The sequence below is a fragment of the Scardinius erythrophthalmus genome, assembly GCF_964197995.2.
Source record: "Scardinius erythrophthalmus genome assembly, chromosome: 16".
Classification (NCBI taxonomy): Eukaryota; Metazoa; Chordata; class Actinopteri; order Cypriniformes; family Leuciscidae; genus Scardinius; species Scardinius erythrophthalmus.
This window is the reverse complement of record NC_138236.1, coordinates 20,182,753-20,204,845: the sequence shown is the minus strand read 5'-3', so window position 1 is coordinate 20,204,845 and position 22,093 is coordinate 20,182,753. Positions and strand designations below refer to the sequence as shown.

At 37.5% G+C, this 22,093-nt stretch overlaps 2 protein-coding genes across 3 annotated transcripts; both read right to left on the bottom strand.

The window, feature by feature from the left end:
• Positions 1-256: 256 nt before the first annotated feature.
• vars1 (valyl-tRNA synthetase 1) lies at positions 257-16,594 on the bottom strand. Its single transcript, XM_081387814.1, has 31 exons — positions 16,501-16,594; positions 15,487-15,825; positions 14,990-15,133; positions 14,098-14,299; positions 13,764-13,879; positions 13,573-13,648; positions 13,393-13,493; positions 12,349-12,476; positions 11,927-12,091; positions 11,750-11,831; positions 11,482-11,601; positions 10,842-10,950; positions 10,671-10,759; positions 10,491-10,581; positions 10,271-10,395; positions 10,064-10,167; positions 8,465-8,623; positions 8,298-8,388; positions 8,097-8,202; positions 7,901-7,971; positions 7,162-7,287; positions 5,352-5,456; positions 5,189-5,257; positions 5,004-5,082; positions 4,463-4,590; positions 4,173-4,328; positions 3,811-4,029; positions 3,184-3,295; positions 1,026-1,204; positions 561-710; positions 257-461 (listed from the first exon to the last, which is right to left on the bottom strand). Exons 2-31 carry the CDS (start codon positions 15,823-15,825, stop codon positions 393-395), a joined length of 3,810 nt encoding a protein of 1,269 aa, XP_081243940.1. The 5' UTR covers positions 16,501-16,594; the 3' UTR covers positions 257-392.
• A 1,504-nt stretch (positions 16,595-18,098) lies between these two features.
• On the bottom strand, positions 18,099-21,994 carry LOC308703844 (uncharacterized protein). Of its 2 annotated transcripts, none has more exons than XM_081387810.1 (2): positions 21,588-21,994; positions 18,099-20,177 (listed from the first exon to the last, which is right to left on the bottom strand). In XM_081387810.1, the coding sequence occupies exons 1-2, from the start codon at positions 21,882-21,884 to the stop codon at positions 18,900-18,902; spliced, it is 1,575 nt and encodes a 524-aa protein (XP_081243936.1). In that variant the 5' UTR covers positions 21,885-21,994; the 3' UTR covers positions 18,099-18,899. The 2 variants fall into 2 exon arrangements, with proteins under 2 accessions (XP_081243936.1, XP_081243935.1); XM_081387809.1 differs by having other exon boundaries at positions 18,099-20,180; positions 21,588-21,972.
• Positions 21,995-22,093: the final 99 nt, after the last annotated feature.

Genomic DNA, 22,093 nt, shown 5'->3' with positions numbered 1-22,093 from the left:
ATTAAATTTAAATATTAATTTTTCGTCACGTCATCCGCCCAATCCGCGGCTGTGACCGCCAACCGCGCATCTCTAATATATAGAGATAGATATATAGAGAGATAGATATATAGAGAGATAGATACAGATATATAGATAGAGATATAGATACAGATACAGATAGAGATAGATATATATATATAACATGTATGAACATATGTATGATCTACAGCTTAACTTTCTATATTAAATTAGACAAATGAGACCATTTTAGATATTTAATCTAACGTTGATTTTTATTCAAGCTTCCCCACATAGTTCAGTAGACAGGACTGAGTGACATTAAACAAAGGAAAGGAAAGGATCTCAATGTTCATAAACGATGATTAAAAAAACATGATAAAGGTGAGCAGTTACATCATTTTTCTGAAGTTCTCGATGGCTTCCTTCACTTTCTGCAGCTCTGTTTCATTCTGCCTCAGCTGGAAAGAAAGAAAATGTTGCACTTTTCTTCAAGACCAGTAAAAAACTAATTTAAGATTATTTTCTCAGGCAAATTGCTTCCCCTTCATCCTACTTACCTTCTCAGCATCCGCCTCCTGCACTTTAACAGGAACTTTGTCCTTGTAGTCGTTCTTGTTCATCTTTTCCTTCATCTTTTCCATCTGTTTCTCCAGCTCCGCTTCCTTTGCCGTCAGTTTAGTGACCTCCTTTTCCAAGTCGATCAAACCCTGAGTCGGAGACAAGGATTTTGAAACTGGCATGTTTACAGACACAGAAAGCTCATTATACTCATTAAAATGTGATTCTGTAGGAGGAAATGAATTTTTGATGCAAAGCCAAACTAGATTATTGGGTGTTGAGCTGGTGGTGATGTTATTTTTGGAGTATCATATTTAAATTCACTTTATCTCCTCATTCCGGATGATTAATTTAATTATCGTATTTGGAAGCTGTGGTGGGGATTATGACAACCAGAATAAAACTCCCTTCAGGTGTATGAGTGCAAGCGAAAACGCATTCTCGTCACGCAACAACATTTTTACCTTCAGCATGAGATGAACAGTGCATTTGTCCGAGGCGATAGCCACCGCACAGCCTTGTGGGATAGTGTTGTCGCCTCCAACCACTGGGTGAATGGTCTGAGAGTAAGACAGTGTCTGGATCTGAAGGCTGTATGCCTGGACCAGAGCAGCAGTATCAGAGTCTATGCACTGCAGGTAACCTGACAGAGATATAACACAAGAGGTACATTTGTGTCTGCTAATAAAATATGAAATTGTGATGAAAGCATTTATGGTCAACCTGTGTGTGTGATGTGGTTAATGTTTAGATTAGGGATGCACCAACGTTTCTCTCTTGTGATTCTATAATGAATCTACTAATGTTGTTCTGCAACATAATTGGAAACTCAAATACACTTCAGTCTCAGAAATGTATCTTTGATGGCTTTACACAGTAGAATTTTCACATTTGGGTCCATTTTGACCCAGAAGAGGTACATACATTTTTTTTTTTTTTTTTTTATCCATAGTATGAAGATGAAACTTTGTAAGTTTGTACACATCATTCACGTTTTTTAACAAAATTTAAACTAAATAGTTTCACCTTTTGAGTCCGTTTTGACCTGAAAGTGAACTGTGGCTTTACACATGAAATTATGCTTTTTATTTTTTAATTTACATCTATTCATTAGATTTGTCTCAAATTACTTGTGTAAAATGCATTTAGCTTCTTTCCTCATTTTGTGTATGTACATGCTTTTGCAATCACACACAATAAATCTGAAATTACATTAAAATCACAAGCACAAATTGTCTTAATGTGTTTGTAGAGCAAAAGTTCATAGACGAAACAGTCTAAATATGGAAAAGGAAAGAGGGTTTGGACAAGGAAAAAAGTCCACATTTTACTTTGCTGCCACCTATTGATGAACTATTGCAGCATTAAAAACAGATTCAAGCTGTTTATCATCATAATTTTTTCATATGAAAGTAAAATTAATATACTGGTGTTTTGTTAAAAAAAGAAAATGTAGGTTTCATAAATGTACACTATTTTGAGCAGTATAAGTTTCCAATTAATTTAATTGAATCCACTAAAGTCATTGGAGTTCATACTAGTAATTCTCATATTATAAGTTCTTATAAATTTCATCAATAATATATTTAAATAAAATTTCTCATAAATATTGATAAAAATATGTTTTCTTGCATTACACTGTTTTTTGCAGTCGTTCTTGAAAAAAAGATTTTTTGTTAACAAAAAGGGGGTAAATTAAGTAATAACCTGGTAAAAACATGGAAATGTTCAAAAATGTAAAATTTCCATGAATTCAGTTACTAATTAGAAACATATATATATACACACACAACTTACTTCGTTAAAATGTTTGGGATCAGTGACATTTTTTTTTTTAAGAAATGTATTTATTCTTTTAAGAAATTAACTTTTTTTCAGCAAGGTTGCATTAAATTGATCAAAAGTGACAGTAAATGAATTTAAAATGACAAAATATTTCTATTTCAAATAAAATGCCATTCTTTTGAACTTTCTATTCATCAAAGAATTCTGGAAAAAGAATGATTTCTGAAGGATCATGTGACACTGAAGACTGGATGATGCTGAAAATTCAGCTTTACCATCACAGGAATAAAGTACATTTTAAGAGGTATTAAAACAGAAAACCTTTTATATTGTAGTAATATTTTACAATATTACTGTTTTTATTAATCAAATAAATGCAATCTTGGTGAGCATTACACTACTATTAACTTTTTTTTTTTTTTTTTTTTTTTATCATACTAACCCCAAACTTTTGAACAGTAAAGTGTATATGGCTGATATGAAGATTCTACACCGTTTTGTCTAAAATCAACACAAAACCCCCCAGAAAATCTCTAACGAAAAAGAAAAAAAGAAGTAATTTTGAGATCTGCCAAGATTTTAAAGATTAACTTCCAGTAAGTGTTAGATGAAGGCAAAGTAACAAATGTAACAAAACAGAGAAAAATAGGCAATACCAAATACTGACTAATACTGATTAAAAATTCTAATATCAGTCAGATATAGCATTTACCAACATATTGTGCATTCCTTTTTTTAATGACCAGCACTGGATTTGGATCAGTCACATCAGCAATACTCCCTAGCTGAATGTATTCAGTGTGAAATGAGTGTGCAGTGTATTGTGTGATGTCTCACAGTCAGCGCGGGTCTTGGTCAGGTTGTAATCGGCCCGGAGTGATCGGATGGTTCTGACCACAGACATGACAAACTCCATCTGACGGTCGACCTCCTCGCTGTGCCAACAGAACTACAACCAAACAAAACACCATTTATACTAGTAACCAACACAGGATGCATTTGTTTCAGATGGTTTCCTCTCTCCACTCTTCATGTAATTTAAACTTTGTGTCGCTGAAGTTCCAAAACGTTATTTTTATTCCAGTCATCTTCACATTCAACTACATTCCCCTCAATGGAAAAAACTCTCCAAAGAACTCATTATAGTGGTACATCAAAGACTATATCATGATTAATAAAGTGTTTGTTATCTAAAACTCAATCTTTTTTTATTCTGGCTGGTTCACTCTGGGATTTTACCCCTTTTGAGCAGAAAATTATTCTTATTAGATTCAGTCTAATAATACAGGTTTGCTGAACTCATTTGTAGAGCTGCACAATTTGGACAAAACTCAGCTTTTTGTCCACGTATCCCCTCTGTCACCTCACATATCCCAGTTTGGGAAGCCCTGCACTAAGCCATTTCACGATTTCGGATGTATTTCGATTCATCGTGCAGCCCTACATTTGGTCACCCCTGCTCACCTCTGAAGTGTCTGGATAAGGTGTGACACTGATGCTGGGGGGGCTGTCCTGAGACCGTCTCCTTGGCAACCGCTGGAAGAGCTCTTCAGAAACAAAAGGCATGATGGGAGACAGGAGGCGGAGTCCCACCTCAAGACAGGTGTAGAGAGTCTGTCTGCAGATGTCTGCCTGTTTCTGCCCTTCTGAATCTGTCCTGCTCAACACCGGCTTCACACTTTCCTATATGAGCAGAATAACATCTCAAAGTTAAACTTTTCAACAAAACTCTAAAGCTTATTTAGAAATGTGTGCAGAGACCAAATTAAATATACAATTGAAGAGGTCAAAAGCAATTGTGTGTAGGTGGTGTGTGTATTCATTACCAGATAAACATCACAGAGCTCGTACAGCCAGAAATTGTAAATGGCAGTGGTGATTGTCGGGAAATCGTAGGCCTGGAATCCGTTATCACACTGCGCTACTGCTGCGCTCAGACGGGACAGAATCCAGCGATCGGACACACTTTCACTGCCGCACAGCTGAGAGACAGAAATTAACTTAGAGGGAAATAAACCCACAATACACCACAAAGTGTATGTTTTTAACAATGTCCTGACTCCTGACACATCGTCCATCTATCCATCACCTCCACCCGTCCATCTCTTTCTCTCACCTGAGCTTTTTGGCAGGGAACAAATCCCTCTCCCAGTGTCCTCATGGCAAACTTCACTGCGTTCCACAGCTTGTTACAGAAATGCCTGTATCCCAGAATCCTGTTCACGTCCAGATTAATGTCTCGGCCTGGGAGAAATAAACAGAAAAAGCACAAAGTAATACTTTATCAGGACATGTTTTATTATTATTAATTATTATTACTATTATTATTATCATCCACCCAAATATTCAGAATACTGGTATATCAATACAGGTTTGTCAATGATGATTTTACATTTATTTTGTTATTGAGAGGAAAGCATGCAACACACGTTTACATATTCATCTAAACACTGCTCCCAGCTACAAGGGCGGCATCGGGAAGTTCACTAACAGTAAATCCCAGCAAAGGCATTTCGATCTACGTTTTACCCTGAGCAAAGAATGAAAAAGAACTTTGCCGTGAGTTTATCGGGGCCTTTATGATAATATGTGTACTTTTTGTGTACTACAATAACTGACAGGTCAATGTAGATATGCTTCTGATATTTTTTTTTTACCTTGACCAGTATAAGCACATAGAGCAAATCTGAGCGCGTCAGTCCCGCATTCTGGAATTCCACTGGGATAGTCGGATTTCTAGAGAGCGGACACATGCACAAACAGAATGTAATAGAAAAACATAGCAAAAGCTAAAAGGTACAATAACAAGAGATTACAGGAGCTCATAGAAAACTGGTTATACCTGTCCCTGTTTGGCCTTCTCAATCTCCAGAGGATCTAGATTACTGTCTGCTAGTTGACCGTGAAGACCCTATACACACACACACACACACACACACACCTCAAATTCATTTTGTGCAACGACGCCTTATGTAGCCACATGGAAGAGTCAGTAGTTTAGCTACCTCCAGTGAAATGCCAGTGATGACGTCCAGAGGGTCGATGACGTTACCGAGAGACTTGCTCATTTTCCTGCCATGGGCATCACGTACCACTGCATGCAGGTACACCTGAAAAAACACACCAGATTTACACCACAAGTTACATAAGCTTTGAATGAATTGACACATCCTAATACATCTAAGTGGAAGTTTAACAGTCTGTTAGAAACTCTTTTAAACTGCAGGTCCAGAAGCTCTAAATATAAAATATACAATATACAATTTAATACTGGGGGTGACCCCGAACAGTCGAAGATTCGATGCTTCGATAGGAGGAGCCTGATTTGACTACCGATCTCACGGTCGAATCTTCGCAGAGGTGTTATGAAACGAGGATCATGCCACTTTGGCTATATGAGGGCGCTCAATGTCTGATTTCACATAGAAGTTACTACCGGTTTTCTGTCAATACGTTAATATTCAGCCTATTATGATAATGCTGTATATAAAAATGTGCAAAGAAAGAAGCTTTTAATAAATATTTTTTAACGTGCGTGAATAAATCCAAACACCCCGTGACAGATTTAAGTTTCACTTTCAATCCGTGACCGACAGAGGAGCGTCTTGGCGGCAAGGATTTAAATCTTTAACAATGTCTGGGATAAGAAAATCTAAAGTGTGGATGTACACCATCAGAAAGAATATTCTCCAAGGCTGGATTTAGCATCAGGAAAACCATGATCGCACTTCTGCCGGCCAACGTTAACAAGTTGGTTTTCCACGGGACATTCTAAAATGCTTAACGTGAAAAAAGCTTTTAAAACGCTTAAAAGGCACTTTAATGTGGCTTAATGCATGTACACAGTACACACTTTATTAAGAAACCATACTATGTGCAGATAAGCAGATGAACCCAGAATATGAACGCAATGCGTTCCTCCTATAGTAAAGCGCTTTCTTTGCATAATTTGATATTTTAATTTAACTATTTTAGGAGATTAAGCCGTAAACGTTTTTCACGTTAAGTGTTTTAGAATGTATTTTATCCACGTGCACAATTTGAAAAGACTCCAATGGACACAGACAGAGTGAAAGACTGGATTTGTTCTCTCGATCAGGAAGGGTACAAGTGATTTCAAAACTTTTCAGCCAGTTCTAATTTGATTTTTGGATGCTGTGAACATTTTTAGCTAAAAAGACTGCCACTCCAGTTTAGCATTTATTGTTGTTTCTGCAGTTAAAAAGACAAAGTTGAAAATTCTGGCTGCTACCGTTATTTTAATAATTTCTTTATTTTTATTTTATTTATTGATCTGTCAGGGTTATCTAATGAATATATGTTCCCTTGCACTTTAGGCATTTTGCACACATTTGCTCCTCATCTTGTGACTTGATTCTGATTTATTTCGTTTTGTATTTTTATTTATTAGAAATGTATATTCTGTTCTAAATTAATTTTGTAAATTAATTGTTTATTTTTTCGGTGCATCGATGTTGTGCTGTACTTAGAGCCTGCTCGCACAGGTAATTTAGCCGATTTAATTTGATTTGCATGTGAAATGTAAATCCTATCTGCAGTGTGGCCTTTCTGGAGGTATTTATGTTATTTCTTAGTTTTATTGATCCAAAATATTTTTATACATTTTCTTCTATATCTCTGTGCGATTTTCTGTACATCGCGGCTTTGAAATGCTAAAGCCCCGCCCCCAGCCCCACCCCCACACACGATTCGACTATTAGTCGACTATAGGCAAGACTTGACGATTCTGATTCGACTATGAAAATCCATAGTCGGGGACACCCCTAATGTATATTAAAAATACAAAACACCCACCTCTTTGAAAGGTAGTTTTCCAGTAAGTTTGAGGCCCATCATGACCATACGAGCCACCCAGAAGAACAGGATATCGTGGCCTGTCTCTAACAGTGTTCCTGGGTAGAAGACTCTCAGGTCCTCTGACTAACACACAAATATTGCAAAATTACTTAATCACTGCAGTCTCTGTATATATTATTGTATAAAAACAATAAAAAACAGGTTTTGCAGAGACCCAGGGACATAAAGAACCTAGACTTTCTCTATAACACTTTATAATAACTTTCATTGAAAACATTGACTGACATAATTGTATTATATAATGTCAATATATATAATTAGAAATGTAATTAGAGTATTTCATGTTTTATAAATATATAAAAACAAAAATAGGAAGTAAATTCAATTAAATGAAAAATACAACTTTTTATTATTAGATATATTTAAAAAAACAAATTAAATTAAATAAAAAAATAAATCTGGTATTATACAAGTAATATAAAAATATTATAAAATAAAATAATATTATAATGTAAAATAATAAAACAACAATAAAATAAAATGAACAATACATTCAATCAATAAATGAAGAAAAATCTGGTTAGACAAGCAAAAATTAGCCCTACACTCACATATTAGTTTACACTAATTATTGCCACTACAGTCTTGAATGCATGCTCTGTGTGTGTGTGTGTGTGTGTGTGTGTGTGTGTGTGTGTGTGTGTGTGTGTGTGTGTGATCTGTATTAATATCTGACCTCATTGGGCCAGCCAAAGATGGAGAAGGGGAAGATCCCTGAGGAGAACCAAGTGTCCAACACATCTTCATCTGAAACACAAACAGACAGAAAGAAAGATGCTTTATTGATGCCAGAGGGTAAAAACTGACATGAACAAAACAGGAGGAAAAAATGACTCAGTGGTAATGAGAGCAAGTGTATGTCTGATTCGCACCCTGGCGTAGAGAGATTTTGTCTGCAGTGACATTGAAGCGTTTGGCAGCTTTTTCTCTGGCTTCCTCCTCAGATCTCCCGCTGACCCAATAATGTCCGTCCACATCCTAAAAGCATGCAACAATACAGTATCTTAATTCCCAGCATCCCTGTGTATCCACAGCACATACAGCAGGCTGCATTTTCCTGTGTCTCTGCTCACCTCGCCTGGTTTGACTGACGAATCATTCACAGTCACAAAGTACGCCGGTATCCTGTGGCCCCACCACAACTGCCGTGAGATGCACCAGTCCCTGATACCCAAAAAGTGTTAATACGCACACACAGCGACTCCAGCAGAAAACGTCTGAGCTGAAATAGATGGGTCACCTGATGTTGTCCATCCAGTTGAACCAGGTTTTGAGGTGGTGGTCAGGGATGATCTTGAGCTCTCCGTTTCTGACGACATCTGCAGCCTGCTTTCCCATCTCTCTGCAGTCCACGTACCACTGAGGCTTCAGCAGAGGCTCCACTATGTCCTTAGAGCGGCTGAGAAACACACAAACACTCATCAATTGCTTTGTGCATGTAAACATAACAGCTGTAATGGAATTAAAGTCACCATGAAATCAAAATGGACGAATAATTCTTATTTTTAATGTAATATTGCAGAGCTTTTTTTTGGTATGAATAAATAATTGGCATACCAATTATTTATTGGTATGCATCATTATTTATTTGTTTATTCATTCATGTGCCCTCATGATCTTTAAATCATGATAACTTCCCCTTCCTCTTGCAACGACACCTCTACTTTTCGCTAATGATGTGTTTACTGGCACGAGGACGGGACAACCTGTCACTCACATGAGATCACAGCAACAGTAAACCACAACCATCCAACGATCTAATCAATTCCTGATCCCGAAAAAACCCGCACCACATTTTTTTCTTGTTCTATAAGTCGTTTCACTTGGATAAACATCACAATAGGGAAGAAAAGACTACTGCAACTTCTGTTTCTTGCCGACTTTAAAGGTCTATTCCAAGATTAGATGGCACTTCTGCATAGATCAAAGCGGTGCTTCTCATGTGGTTTGGCTTCAGGACCCAGATCATGTATGAGAACTGTTTACTGTACAATATTAAATTACTATAGTTTCATGCTCTCGTAGGCTCTCGTACTGCACAAAAAATTGACACAAATTATAGTAATAAATTAAAATACAATATAAATAAATTAAAAGTTCAGATGCAAAAGCCTCTAAGTGCCATCTGAAATTTTCTTCTAGAATGATCATTTTTATCAAGCTCGTATATTTAAGTTCAGTAATTTCACTTAAATGACAATTAATTCATTGTCATTGTTTTGAATTAATTCAAAAGTCATTTTCATTGCCATTTAAGTGAAATTACTGAACTTAAATAAACAAGCTTGATAAAAATGATAATTCTAGAAGAAAATGTCAGATGGCACTTAGAGGCTTTTGCATCTGAACTCATGAAATTAAAAAAAAAAAAAAAAAAAAAAAAAAAAAAAAACCGACCACATTGGCATCTCCATAATATGCATATTCTGGGCGTACATACAAGGACATGAAAAAGTATTATTTCTTCCTCTCCACAAAAAAAAATTCAATGTTCCTCCATTTTCAACAGTGGATCTTTCATTGTTAATTTCTTTGTTATTCCAATAGGAGGCACTTTACCTGCGGTTCACATCTGGTGATAGACAACATGTTTGGTTATCACTGGCTGTGATAGTTATCAAGTTACTTTAAATAAGCAAATTATTTATTATAAATCCTTGCAAATGAAGTTTTGCCAGCTATATGACACTTTCTGGGAATGTAAGAGGCATTTAGTAAATTATATCTGATTTTAGCATTGATTTTTCCCTGCTTTACACAACCTTATCAGACCACACCAGCGATCCACCAGCTGAAAACAACAGAAAGTTAAGGAGTTAAGAGGAAGTTAGTGTCTAACCTGCAGACGGGCACCACCATCGGATTGTCTTTGACCTCCTTAAACTGGCCTCTATCTTTCAGAGCCTGGAGCACAGTTTTCCTCGCCTCAAAGCGCTTCACCCCCTAAAACACCAGAGAACAAGTTGTCAATCTTCCATCATATTTATGACGAGATTAAAAATAATACCTGGTGTGAACAGGGTCAAAGATATGTGTGTGTGCCTACCAGGAATGGAGGAGGAACATTGATTAGTAGACCATTTTCATCCAGGATGTTGATGAAGGCCAGTTTGTGTCTCTCTCCCACCTCATAATCATTATGGTCATGAGCAGGAGTGATCTTCACAGCACCTGTACAACAACACTCCACTGTAAACTGCACACGGACCCAGAAGAAAGACAAACTTACAGAAAATATATGTTTTTGTCCTTGTAACATTTATTACCTGTTCCGAAGTTCATATCAACAAAGTCATCAAACACGATGGGCATCTTTCTGTCACAGAATGGGTGAACGACCATCTTTCCTTTGAGATGCTGGATAGCAAAGAGTTCATTTAACTCAAACACAGTCTCAAAACCATTTCTCAAACACCAGAGTTATGAAAAGGAAACGTTGGCATCACCTGATATCTGGGGTCATTAGGGTGGACGGCCACAGCCGTGTCTCCAAGCATGGTCTCAATACGTGTGGTGGCCACTACCACCTCCTCATCTGCAGGAGAACATTACATTTTATAAACCTCTGTATGTCTTGTCAGTACTTCTAACCTCATTTCTCCAGACACAACCCTCACCTGATCCTTCAATCTTGTAAGAGAAAGACACCAGCACGCCAAACTCGACTTTTTCCTTATAACCCGGCACAGGAAGAAGGGTTCGCCCTGTCAGCTCCTTTTTATCGACCTAGAACACAACATTCATCAGGTGACCTCAGAAAACAGAGACTCTGAGACTGTTAGTGAAGATGTACCTTCTGTCATCTGCTACTTTCCGACATAGATGTAGTTAAACTGTCAAAAAATTTATGGATATATTTTCTCAGACTAGCTTTTACTGTGTTTGGAGAGTTTAAAACTCTATTTTATGAAAGTTCTGCAAAACTTTGTTGCGGTCACACTGCATTTATTTGATCAAAAATACTATCCTATGATGGCAAAGCTGAATTTTAAGCATCATTACTCATCTTCAGTGTCACATGATCCTTCAGAAATCATTGTATGACAATTTGCTGCTGAAGAAACATTTATTATTATTATCAGTGTTGGAAACAGTTGAGCTACTTAACATTTTTGTAAAAACCATGATAATAATAAAAGTCTTAACTGTCACTTTTGATCAATTTAATGCATCCTTGCTAATTAATAGTATTCATTTCTTGCATTCAAAAAACAAATCTTGACCCCAAAACTGGCTCCACATATGATATGAATGTACCTCTATGTCAGAGATGGCGGAGTTGAGGGTGCAGGACCAGTTGACGAGTCTCTTGCTCCTGTAAATCACACCTTCCTCATGCATACGTATAAATGCCTCCTGGACCGCAAATGACAGTTTCTGCAAGCAGACAGTATTACACATGTTTAAAAACTGATTATCCATCATTAAATAGCGACACTTTAAAGCTTAGCAATGACAAGCTTTTTAACAAGAATTTTTGGCTGTCATTTAACACCTGGGTTGGGTTTTTGTGCATTGTACTCACAGTATCCATGGTAAAACAAGCTCTGTCCCAGTCCAGAGAGGAGCCCAGCTTCTTCAGCTGATGATAGATGCGATCTCCCTTTCTGTTCGACGCCAAAAGGAAGACAATTGTTCATATAATTGGAGTTAAATCAATAATTTAATGATCTTAGAATTCTCCTCAACCTCACACACTCACTCGTTCTTCCACTTCCAGACCTCCTGGATGAATTTCTCTCTCCCGAGATCGTGTCTGGTCATCTTTCGCTCTCTCATCAGTTTCTTCTCCACCACCACCTGTGTGGCGATACCAGCGTGATCACAGCCGGGATTCCACAGAGTGGTCTCTCCTCTCATCCTGTGCCTGCATTAACACATTAAAGCAAACCAACGATCAAACATATTATTTCTGACACGTGACGTCATAGGCTCCATATCATAAATTACCGTTTCAAATCTATCTTAAGTTATCCAAACATTAACAATCAGCCACAAAATGTCTCGTCTTGACTTTTATATGCTTGTCTAATTGTTTTTATTACAGCTAAAAAAGCATAAAATGGATAAAATGGCTAATAACATTACATTAATTATCTATATATAACAATTATAACCGGTTACCATCTTGTCAGGGAGTCCTGAATTGCATTGGTCAAGGCGTGACCAAGGTGGAGGGATCCCGTCACATTAGGTGGAGGAATACACATCATGAACACGCCACGTGGGTTTGGCTCACTTACATTCTTTCTCTGGATAATAAACAGCAGAAATATCAATAATGAATATACACTATCGTTCAAAAGTTTGGGGTTTGTAAGATTTTTTAATGTTTTGGAAAGAAGTCTCTTATGCTCACCAAGGCCGCATTTATTTGATCAAAAATACAGTAAAAACAGTAATATTGTGCACTATAACTACAATTTAAAATACTGTTTTCTATTTTAATATATTTTCAAATGTAATTTATTCCTGTGATGTAAAAGCTAAGTTTTCTGCATCATTGCTCCAGTCTTCAGTGTCACATGATGCTTCAGAAATCATTCTAATATGATGATTCGCTGCTCAAGAAACATTTCTATTTGCCTACTCAATACAGAATCGAGTACAAAATCTTACTACTTGTGTATAAATCTTTAAATAATCTAGCACCTTCTTATCTGACTAAGTTACTACATCCTTACACTCCTGTGAGAGAACTAAGATCGGACGGCAAATTCCTCCTTAAGATCCCCAGAGCCCGCCTAAAGACGTGGGGTAATAGAGCCTGGCCTCACTCTTTGGAACAATCTTCCTAATTTTATTAGAATGGCTTCCTCTCTATCTGAATTCAAATCTTGTCTTAAAACTAAACTTTTCACTTTGGCTTTTAATATGTAATTTTGTCTTTTTTGGGTTGCTCTTAAATGTTTTCCTGTCTTTTTATTACTATTGTTGAACAGAAAGTTCAAAAGAACAGCATTTATTTGAAATAGAAATCTTCTGACTGTAAATGTCTTTACTGTCATCGTTGATCAATTTAATGCATACTTGCTGAATAAAAGTATTGACCTCTTAAAAAAATATAAACATTTGATATATAAACATCTGTACACTACATTTTGGTGGTGTACCTACAGTGTTTATTGTATTAGAGTATAAAAATACATTATGATTTTCATGTCATACCCCATATTCAGGCTTGAAAAATCCCTGTTTCTCCCACCAGGAGTACCAGGCCGCTTCCACATACTGAGGACTGTAAGAATCGGGCAGAGGACTCAGGACATCTGAGACACATAAATGATTAGATGGGTGCATGACAAATTAAAATAAATACAATTCCTGCTAATGGAAACAGAAGCACACCTTTTTTCTCCCCAGAAGGCGTGGGTATGTTGTAGCTAATCACACCCAGTTCCTTCTTCTCAGGTTTGGCCTTTTTCTATTGGAGGGGATAGAAGAATAAACAATATGGCAAGTTCTGCGTTCTGCTTTCTTTCTATCTCTGTTGTGGCGATGTCAATAAGAGAATAATATGCTGAGATTCATCTCTCTACCTCAGTCTGAGGCTGCATCTTCTTCTTCTCCTCAATCTCTTTCTTTTGTTGAAACTTCTCCAGCTTTTCTCGCTTCTTGGCCTCTTTCTTCAGTTGAGCCTCTGTCTTAGGAGGACCTGAGAATCACAAGGACAAGAGGACAAACGAATTATTCATGAGCAACATAGACTTCTAAAATGCTTCCAGACTCTGAGAAGACTAAAGTCTATCTGAAAGATCATGTGAGCTGTTTTAATTCACTAGTTTTTAATGGTCTTAAAATACCCTCAAAACGCTATGACATATTTCTAAAGTAATTAAAAAAGCAACAACTTCCAAATACGCACATCCTTACCGTTACCAGGTGTGCTGTCTGGTGTAGCAGAAGCAGCAGTCGATGTGGCATTGGCGGCAGCGCTGGGTTTGGGGGTCACGTGCACCATTTTCTCACACAGTGAGATTTTACCCAACACCTTCAGGAATTGTGGCTGGTTCACACAGGTATTAAACCATCTGGTCACATTCACCAATGTCTTCCTGTCTGCAGGCTCCAATGCCTTAAATAAAAGTACTATAATGAGGAATCAATTACAGCAACTGAAAGTTGAAGCAGTTCATCCAAAAATCGTTCACTGTCGCTCATGCCATTCAAAACATGTATCAGTGTTGTTTTTGTTAACTAAAAACTAGAACAAAAAACTCTTGAAATAAAGTTGAAATAAAATAAAAATATTACATTTTCAAAAAATTACTTTTAAAGTTAAAAAAGTTGCCTTAACTGGCAACTAAATTAAATACATAAGTTTAAACTGAAGTACTAAAATTACTAAAATTGAAACAAAAATATATTAATGCCATATAGAAGTATATAAAAAATAAAAGCTTATTCACAATATTGATAAATACCATAACAGTACATAAATAATACTAAAATAACACTTATCTGAATGTCTTACTTTCTTCTGTGAAGCACAAAAGAAGATATTTTGAAAAAATATTGTTTTTTATCCACACTATGAAAGTCAATGGCACGCAACATTGTTTTTGGACCCCGCTGACTTTCAATGTATGAATAAAAACAGTTGAAACATTCTTCAAAATATCTTCTATGATGTTCCACAGAAGTAAGTCAGCCATGTATGGAACGACACGAAGGTGAGTAAATTATAACAGAACTTTTTTGTGTGTGAACTGTCCCTTTTATTAATAAGCCGTCATGATAAAAGAGTTCAAAGATGTGCACTCACATATTTGAATGGCAGCAGTGCAGCCATAGCAACAGCCATATCAGCCAGAGTCACACCCTCTCCTACCAGGAATGTCCGCGGTGCTAGAGTCTCATCTAGAGCTTTGAGAACACGCAGCAGCTCCGCTCTGGAACTCTGCAGAAGCTAAAATTAAAAATGTAAGTTAGTGCAGCTTCTCATCCAGGAACAGTTTAGAAAAATAAAAATACAGGGGCAGTCGAGGCCTAATGGTAAGAGAAGGTTGGGGGTTCAATTCTCAATACCGGCAGGAAACGTTCTTGAGCAAGGTACCTAACCACAGCAAAATAGCTGCTCCCGGTGTGTGTGCCCACAGATTGCAGTGTGTGTGTTCACTACTCACTGGGTCAAATTCAGAGTATGTCTCTTTCACTTAAAAAGGTCTGAAGGAAAAGGAGCCGTACACTCAGTGATGCCTATCGATCAACACATGAGATACACAGAGAGTCAGACCATAAAGGCACACAAAAAAGACAAACCTTCTTATCAACTCCCATGATCCCCAGCAGAGGGAATGCCACAGAGCAGGCCACAGGCATCAGTTCATTCTCAGCAAAGCTCAGCCATTGCCAGACCTGACTTTCCTGTTTCTTATCGCTGCCTGTCCGTTTGCCCGCTGATGCCAGGTACCAGCTCACAGCATTGGCACCGGTGAGCACCGTGCCACCCTCTAAGACCAGTGCAGGACGAGACCGGCCCACCTCAGCCGGAGGGTCCTCATGGACTATTCGTGGAGGAGATCGACAGAATTCAGCAGCGATCAAGGGTAACAAACTCCTGAAGTCATCAGGGTGTGAAGAGATGTAAAGAGTGTCCATCTGACAGAGAGGAGATATGGGTCATGTCAATTAGAAATTCACAAAACTTGTGAATAATGTGTAATGAGCATCTCTTTCATTTCTGTAGTTTTGTGCATGTCACAATGACTATTATTAAACTTTATATGATAGATATATGTCATTGAAAACCGTTTGCGCTTACAATACATAAATGAAAGCAAAAGTGTCAGATTCAGTTTTCAATATTCTCTGTCAATAAACAGCACTTTTAAGATTTACAGTTATTGAATATCACATACTTTTCTTATATATCTAACTTCTGTGATCTGAGCCTCGTCATACATTTTTGTAAACTGTTCAAATGACAAATAAACTGAACTTGACAATACAGTCAGTATATTCAGAACATGATCTCACTGATTTAAGACTTCCTTAAATACGTTTATTCATTTCAAGATCGCAATAATCTCTTTTACTTAGTAACCTTTTTGTATTTACATTACAATGTAATGCTTCAATAATAACTTGAGAGATTTGAAGTCTATAGATAGACCGGCTAATTGGCTAAACGCATGATCTGTTCATTTCAGCAGAGCTATGACTACTAAAGTCAAGAAATCACATATAAGACATGCAAAATTTTAGATTTATTGATCAGCACATATACGGCAGCATCTGTATTTGAAGTCTCACTGAAGATAATTAATAACTCACCTGTATGCAACTAGGGAAACGTCAGCCTAAATCCAGCATGCACACAGACTCCAGTGCTTCACAGGCGCTACCGTAAAGTCATAATAACCGTCGTAAAGCGCATCCGTCTGACGCAATAAACAGCAAAAGACTAAAGTGCCCGATAGAGGCGCTAACGAACATGTCTATGGCAATAACATGAAACACTAAACGTTATGATGCAAGCCACTGAAAATGATAACTGATAGGCAGTTTACGAATTAAATTATGGATTGATTATGAATTATGACAATTATTTATGAATACAAATTATATTTTTTTGTCACTTAAGTGTAATGTTGCCTGTTAAAGACATTATTTACTATTTTAAATATAAAAATAATGTATTGACAACATTTTAAACTTTATAGTTTTGATATTCAATTTTTATATTCGCAAAATGTAGGATGGAAGGAAGATTTTTATTGTATTTTTTTATCTCATAAGGCTTTTTTGCCAAAGATCTTGCCTCTTTAATACATCAATTTAAGTCAGGGGTTTTCAAACTGGGCTCCAGGGACCTTCAAGGCCACAATAGAGCGTTAGCGGTCCGTGGAAAAGTTCAGGAAAAAATTATATATTAAAAATTAAACATTTTTAAAATAAATAAATAAATAATAAAAATACGATAAAAATAAATACATGAGTAAATAAACAAAACAAAAACATTTTTTTTAAATGCTTGAGTAAATAAACAAAAAAACATTTCTTAAATGCTTGAGTAAATAGGTAGCTTAAATGAGTAAACTGCATGTAAACTATATTTTCCAAATAATGTTTTAGACATACTTATAATATTAATTTCACAGTATTGGGTCTCTATTCAAGAATGTATATATATATAGAGAGAGAGAGAGAGAGAGAGAGAGAGAGAGAGAGAGAGAGAGAGAGAGAGAGAGAGAGAGAGAGAGAGAGAGAGAGAGAGAGAGAGTATATATATATATATGAAGAGTTCAGATGCAAAAGCCTCTAAGTGCCATCTGAAATTTTCTTCTAGAATGATAATTTTTATCAAGCTCGTATATTTAAGTTCAGTAATTTCACTTAAATGGCAATGCAAATTACCTATTAATTATCATTTAAGTGAAATTACTTAACTTAAATATACAAGCTTGATAAAAATTATCATTCTAGAAGTAAATTTCAGATGGCACTTAGAGGCTTTTGCATCTGAACTCTTCATATATATATAGGCTATACCTTTTATTCTTTTAAATGAGGGTCCCTCACACGAGGATGGTCATATTTGGGGTCTATGGCAGAAAAACCCATGACTTAAATAACCAAGATTGGAAAATGTATGTGTTCAGTTAAATGTTACAAATTTGTATTTGGCACAATGTTTGTACATTAAGATTAGGCCTATATACGTACTTCTTTTTTATCACTTCATAAAGGTTCCACTTTATAATGGCTGTTCATTATAAACCATTATGTACAGCCAGGTGCTATTCTAATATTAGTTTAAGTGATGACGGTATTAAAAACAATTCTTATTTAGATTCCAGTATAGACAGACAGATTACCTTGAAGAAGGTTTTTTACTATAGATTGGCCTATAAATGACAGAGAGCATGACTCACAGAGAAGAGGTTTTATTGCAGCATATAAACCATGACACAGCAAGGCCTTTGTATGTCAGATTAAATGACATAAACATCTCACACAATTACATCGCTTGTTTGTCACTAAATAAACATTGCTCAGCTCCTTGAAATGGGTTCAAATCACCCTGCAGTGCACCTTTCGTTTCCTCCTTTTACGGCAGACAGACACATAGAGGTGTCATGATTTAAATCCACATGCCATGGTCAATATTCATTGTCCAGTCCACAAGCAACTATATAGTGTGACAGTTGGGTTCTGGCAGTAAAAATCCCATTCAATTTCACCAGGGAATTGATTTTTTAACAATAAGACAGATCTACTGTGAGCTATGAGGTTGCTAATAGATGGGGTTTTTTTTGTGTAAAAGCCTTTGGTCAGCATTATTTCAACTTATTCTTTAAAGACTCAGCTGAATTTGTGTTAAAAACTACATTACCCATGATCTCCACTATTCAGAGAATCGAAACAAGCTAATTGCACCAACTCTTAACAATCTCTCTCTCTCTCTCTCTCTCTCTCTCTCTCTCTCTCACTCACACACACACACACACACACACACACACACACACACACACACACACACACACATATATATACAATGTTGTGATTTACCTCATTTGCTTTGCTTTTTACAAATTCCAATTGAAAAAATGAATGGGAAAAATACTTCCAGAACCAACGCTGCTGAAAAAGTGGATGGGAACTGTTGAACTCTATTTGTAGTGCAATATGCAAATAAGGTTTCTAACACAGGCATAAACACACTTTTAAATCTATTCACCAACCACTTCAGATGTCAGCAATTCAGGCATTTGCGATTCGGATGATTCCCCTGAGCTCCCTCCGAAAGCTTCCTGGACATTGGTTATTGTATTCTCCACCACTCCACCTACGAGGGACGCAGCGATGTTTAGCAGGTGACCCACCCCTCTTCCACTTCTCCAGGTAAGTCTTCCAATCCCACTACCTACTGTTGACACCTGGTGGCCCATTTCAGAGCATACGGTACACAGGTAATCTACCATCTGATCCCCAACTGACCCAAGAACCATCCTGATGATACTAAACCCATTCCCCACCGTTCCCGTCATGATCCCTAAGGCATCCGACGCCAGAGTGCCCGTCCCTGTGAATCCATCCTGGAATGCCAGGACCAGGCAGCTGGCTAATGGACTGAGGCAAGAGTAAACCGTGCACACGCTTGTTTCTCCTGCCTGATACAAGGTGCTAAAAATGCATGAAACCCCAGAAGTCACTCCTGAGCACAAGTTGTTGACCAAAGTGTAGCTGTCGACAGGCACCGAGGCCAGAACGGCCAGATCTTCCTGAAGAACGTAGGCGACCTGGAAGGGAAAGTTAGTGACCTGGTTTACGATCGGAGAAAAAGGGGCATAAACAAGAGAGATGGTGGAACACAAAATGTAGAGAAGAGCAGACTCTGAGCTCTCTGTCTCATTGGTGCTCTCCTCAACGTCCATGTCTGAGCTAAAGGAAGATGTGTAGATTGGGGCTTCGCCATTCACATGCTCTGTCACGTCCTCGTTTTCTAATTTTGGTGTTCCTGCTTCCTGAGTGTTATGTACGCCAGTGTGTTCTTCACTTTGTGCATCAGAGTTGGGTGTTTTGATGTCATTCAGTTGCTTTTCCAAGAGTTCTTCTCTCTGATGTCCCATTTTACCACAACCTCCTGAAAACAGGCTTGTAACTCCTATCAGCTCCTCTAACTCCTCAATGCTGAGCACTCTCACATCATCATCCTCCTTCACCAGCCCAACACTGAAACTACCATCTCCATCTGAAGCAGCACAGCACACTGCTGACCACAATAGTTTCCCCCCACACTCATTAAACCCGCCCACACCAATCTGCACATAAATTTCCCCGCTCATCTCTGAACACATCGGTACGACAGAGCTCTGTGTCAGCTGTGCTGTCAGAGCATCCCATTTCAGGAGAGGGGAGTTTGAGGGAGATGGGGTCATGTTGGTGGTTCCTCTGTAAAGAGCTGGGATGGCCACATGGGAATCGTCATTGATTTCTTCTTTGGCATCCTGCTGATGTGTTGAGAGAGACAGGTATAATGTAATTAATTACTTGTTTAATTGCAAAAGTATACAATGTATTTCTCCACACTATAAATGGACAAAACTGCACAACCATGATTTACATCATTTACAGTACTCACCTTAATGTCATTTCAAACCTGTATTTTCTTCTGCAGAACACATGAGAAGATATTTTGAAGAATGGTGGGGTCCAAACACCGTTGGACCCCACTGAATAGTTTGTATAGACAATATACAATTGTATAAACAAAAACATTTTTCAGAATTTCTTCTCTTTGTGTTCCGCAGAAGAAAGGCTTGGAATTTTACCACCAAGAGTTTGAAAATTGGGAGATTCGTGGTTGACAGGGAGGAATGAGATGTTTGTTTTGAGGTGTGACTGAATGAAACAACCTGTTCTGAGTCACTTTCATGAATAGCCCCATTAATTAAACGCAACCAGACTGTCTAGGGATTCTTTACATTGTAGTTTTACCTTCATTTTAATGTACACTGTAGAACTCTATTGCACTGGTCTTGCATTGCTGATTGGTCTGCATTATTACTGGTCTGCATGGTCTTTTATTGATGCTGGTTTTGTGAAGTATTCATGCATGTCATTAGGACTTTGGTGAGTTGCAAAACATTTTACAGCCGTAATTAACGCTGCTTTGTCATAAAAAGGTCCAATTATCTGATATTTTAAGACTTATTGGCCTTGACACGCAAAGTCAGCAGGAATCCTTCTGACATCACTTCCTGTTTGTTTTCTGCATGTTGGTCACACCACATTAATGATTTTGCAGATGTTTTTCAAATGAAGCAATTTTGATAAGTTTTATATTATATTTTGTGAATGTGTATATTTAGGTATAAAAATACAATTCATTCACAAAGTGCCTTGTATTCTCTTCTGTAATGATGTATATTAAAGAGAAAAATCTAACGTAGCAAAAACTACTTTTAATACACACATTAAAAACATGCTCATCATAGTATTGTATTCAACAATAGTACATGTATTCAAGTCACTGAGTGTATGAAATGCATTTTTAAAGTGTTGAATACATTTAGAGAAAGGACAAAAATAAGAATCTTATTTTCTCTGTGTTTCTTATTTTCATATTGACCTTACTAATAGGATCCTTGAATTGGTAAAATGTTTCTTTTCCACTTGACTTGACAACCTTGTACATTTGCATGTCAGCAGAAACCGTAATGAACAGCGTTTAGCAAGACTCTGGTCAAAACCTCAAGAAATCTATAACCTGTGCTTACACTCTTTTAGTACAAAAACTGTGGCTGTGAGATAATAACAGCCTTCACTACTATTCAGCAATGCCTTTTTAGAAGATAAGCATGCTCAAGTCTACACAAAGCTCCAACACAGTGACTAAGGAAAAGAAGCAGTCTCACCGTGCTGTGCACTCCTCTGCCCCATCCATTATTCAGGCCGAGGTGAAGGGCTGTATAGACGGTGGTCTGGCAGTTGGTGTTATAGAGCGATGCAAAAGGCCGTCCGGTCAGATGTCTGTGACACCTCTGCTCCAAACCCAGCTCAGACAGTGATTGTGGAGGTGTGCCTCTGAAAAAACTCTCTTGACACTGGAGAAACCCTGGATCAAGCTCTGTGTGCGTACTTGCCCAGACTACAACACCATTGAACAGCACTGCAGAGATAAACACAGCGAGTCTAGGCAGAGCAAACAGCATGGCCAAAACCCTTGGTACAGCAAAGCAGAGACTGCAGCTAACAGTGCTGAACTAGCAGCTATACAAAACAAGATCCAGCTAGACTCTCTCTCTCTCTCTCTCTCTTCAGCAATGCAGAATGAGTCTGGGCACAATCTAACCTTCTTCATCCCTCCCCCTTTCACACTCACTCTCTTTCATCCATCCCTCCCTTTCTAAATCACTCTTTC